Source organism: Lactuca serriola, chromosome 1, assembly GCF_051521515.1.
Source record: "Lactuca serriola cultivar US96UC23 chromosome 1, Lser_US96UC23_V15, whole genome shotgun sequence".
In the NCBI taxonomy this organism is placed as follows: Eukaryota; Viridiplantae; Streptophyta; class Magnoliopsida; order Asterales; family Asteraceae; genus Lactuca; species Lactuca serriola.
In genome coordinates, this window is record NC_136408.1 from 55,148,077 (window position 1) to 55,150,550 (window position 2,474).

Here is a 2,474-nt window from a genome sequence, read left to right on the forward strand (position 1 = left end):
TCCGACAAAAGATGGACTGATGGTCGCAATAACAAGAAACCACCCATGGAAATTTTGGAAAGGAACCAAAATCAGAATACAAGAAAAAATGGAGGTGATGGTCCAAATCAACGATGCACTTAAGCGGCGACACCGTTTGGCGACGACGGTTAAGTTTTAGCAGAGGCGAAGAGGTTTTAGCGACGATGGGTATTGCACGATACATTCTTCGAAGGCGTTGGATTGAGTAAGTTGACAACACCAAGCGTTGTCACCTCTAAAGGACCAGTCGCCACTATAGCCCTAAATTATTGTACAGGCTTTATAAATAAAAAGTTGCCCATGACAAATTTTGAAAATACAATGACTGGTACGAAAAAAGAACAACCTAAGAGGGACAAACAAAAAACTACATTGCTATTTTATAAGTTTGGAAAATACAATCACATGTAATTGGCATGGTCAAACATACTAAAAGTGGATACAATATAATCAAACTTACATATGCAACCAGCATAAACCTTGAAATATGCATTCCATTGCGGGTGCTATATGGCGAGTTCTATGTGACTTTTTGTAGTAGTGAGATTTCTCTTTGAATTTTTTATAGATCCAAGCCGGCAGATTTTTCTTCGGATTTTCGATGGATCCAACCTTAACATACTTACTCCTGAACATGATGTCCCAATCATCTAAGGCCTCCAGCTCAACCTTCCCTAAACCAGTGAGATCGCTGTTCAAATCTTCCTCTTCAAAGCTGAATTTTGCAATGGCTCTACTGGCATCTTTCCCACTCCACTCTCCATAAGTACCACCTGCTCCGTAAAACATCCTGGCCGATGAGACATCATAGATCTGACCTTTGATCGCCAAAAGAACAGGCTTCCTAGGATCTGTACCATCATATGCTTTCAACTCCTCTTCCGACATGTCATTATGCTGAATGATTTGCATATCCATGTCCTCTTCATAATTACTAGACACCTGTTCTAGCTCATCATGCATATGCATGTTTACCTCCGCATAAAATGCTGTGTAAAATATGAACTTCTTTTCCTTCTCAACCATATATTCCACCTATATATGAGATGTAGAATTAGAATATGCATGGGCTTATTAAAAAAAATTAGAGCAAAATAAGTAAATCCTATTATTTCTGAACGTATTGCTTACTTGACATTTAAGGGCATCTTTAAGTTGTTTTACGATCTCAGCTACCAGTGGACGTTCATTGTGATCTTTGTGTAAACATTGATATGCAATTTTAGAGAACATTTCCAAACAATCTGGATATATTTGCTCTTGTAGACAATCAAGTACAACTGTCTGCAGCTTCTTTTCTTCATAGCAGCTTTGTGCCAATTTCGACAAAAAACGGCGATTGTCATCACAATTCGCTACGCAAAGCCTTCCACACAAGACTTCGAATAAAACCACCCCAAAGGAATAGACATCAGATTCTTTTGTCAAGAATCCAGTATCCCCGTAAAGTGGATCACAATACCCAGGAGTCCCTACTGCATGGGTGATAAGAAATGTGAATTCTTGGTTAGCAGGTCCGTGTTTGGAAAGGCCAAAATCTGAAATTTTGGCATTCCAACTTTTATCTAAGAGTACGTTGGAGCTTTTAATATCACGGTGTAGCACTCTTTGTGTAGTCTCACCCGGATTGTGAAGATACTCTAGCCCACAAGCTGCCCCAATGCATATGTTTAGGCGTTGGATCCATGACAGATTAGAGCTACTAAGGTACTTGTCGAGACTTTGATTCGGTAGATACTCATACACAAGGATATTCTCACCACCCTCATCACAAAAGCCCAAGAGAGTGACCAGATTTTCATGTCTGTAGCGAGAAAGCATCATGATCTCTTTCCAAAACTCTGGGGTCCCTTGTCCGAATCTTCTATCTAAGCGCTTGGCTGCAACCATAACCTGATCACCGAAGTGAAAGAGCTCTCCTTTGTAGACCTTACCAAATCCACCTTCACTGATGTAGCAGCTGTCACCAAAGTTATTGGTTGCCAATTTTATAGCTTCTAGGGAAATTTTAAGGTGTGCAAACTCTTTTATTGAAGACATTGTCTATGATTTTGGTAGATATTGAAGGAGATGGGAAGAGCTCCACATACACAATTGGAGAGCAAATTAAAAGGCAAAAAGCTACAGTTTGATTTTATTTTTCCAGCGACTCCTTGTTCACCAAAGACTCATAGACGACTTAACTGCGTTTAGTTATTCGCGAAAAAACCTTGCAGCTACCAATTATCGTCAACAAGACAAACTACATGTACCCAACCAGCAGAGGCGGCTTCCCACAGAAAAAGATAGAAAATATATTTTTAGGGGCAATTTCGTGAATATTCAACATAATTTTTTTTAAAGGAAAGGTACCGGAAGTGCAGGTAGCTAGCCGTAGCAAAAAGACCGAAAAATAAGAAAAATAAAATAAAATAGATAAACAATAGGAAAAGTGATAAATTGTTGTAAGTTTA

At 39.1% G+C, this 2,474-nt stretch overlaps 1 protein-coding gene across 1 annotated transcript; it reads right to left on the bottom strand.

Annotated features, from left to right (window-relative positions):
- Positions 1-296: 296 nt before the first annotated feature.
- Positions 297-2,159, bottom strand: LOC145068706 (putative serine/threonine-protein kinase PBL25). Its single transcript, XM_079015711.1, has 2 exons — positions 1,153-2,159; positions 297-1,056 (listed from the first exon to the last, which is right to left on the bottom strand). Exons 1-2 carry the CDS (start codon positions 2,059-2,061, stop codon positions 478-480), a joined length of 1,488 nt encoding a protein of 495 aa, XP_078871837.1. The 5' UTR covers positions 2,062-2,159; the 3' UTR covers positions 297-477.
- Between the last annotated feature and the right edge of the window lie 315 nt (positions 2,160-2,474).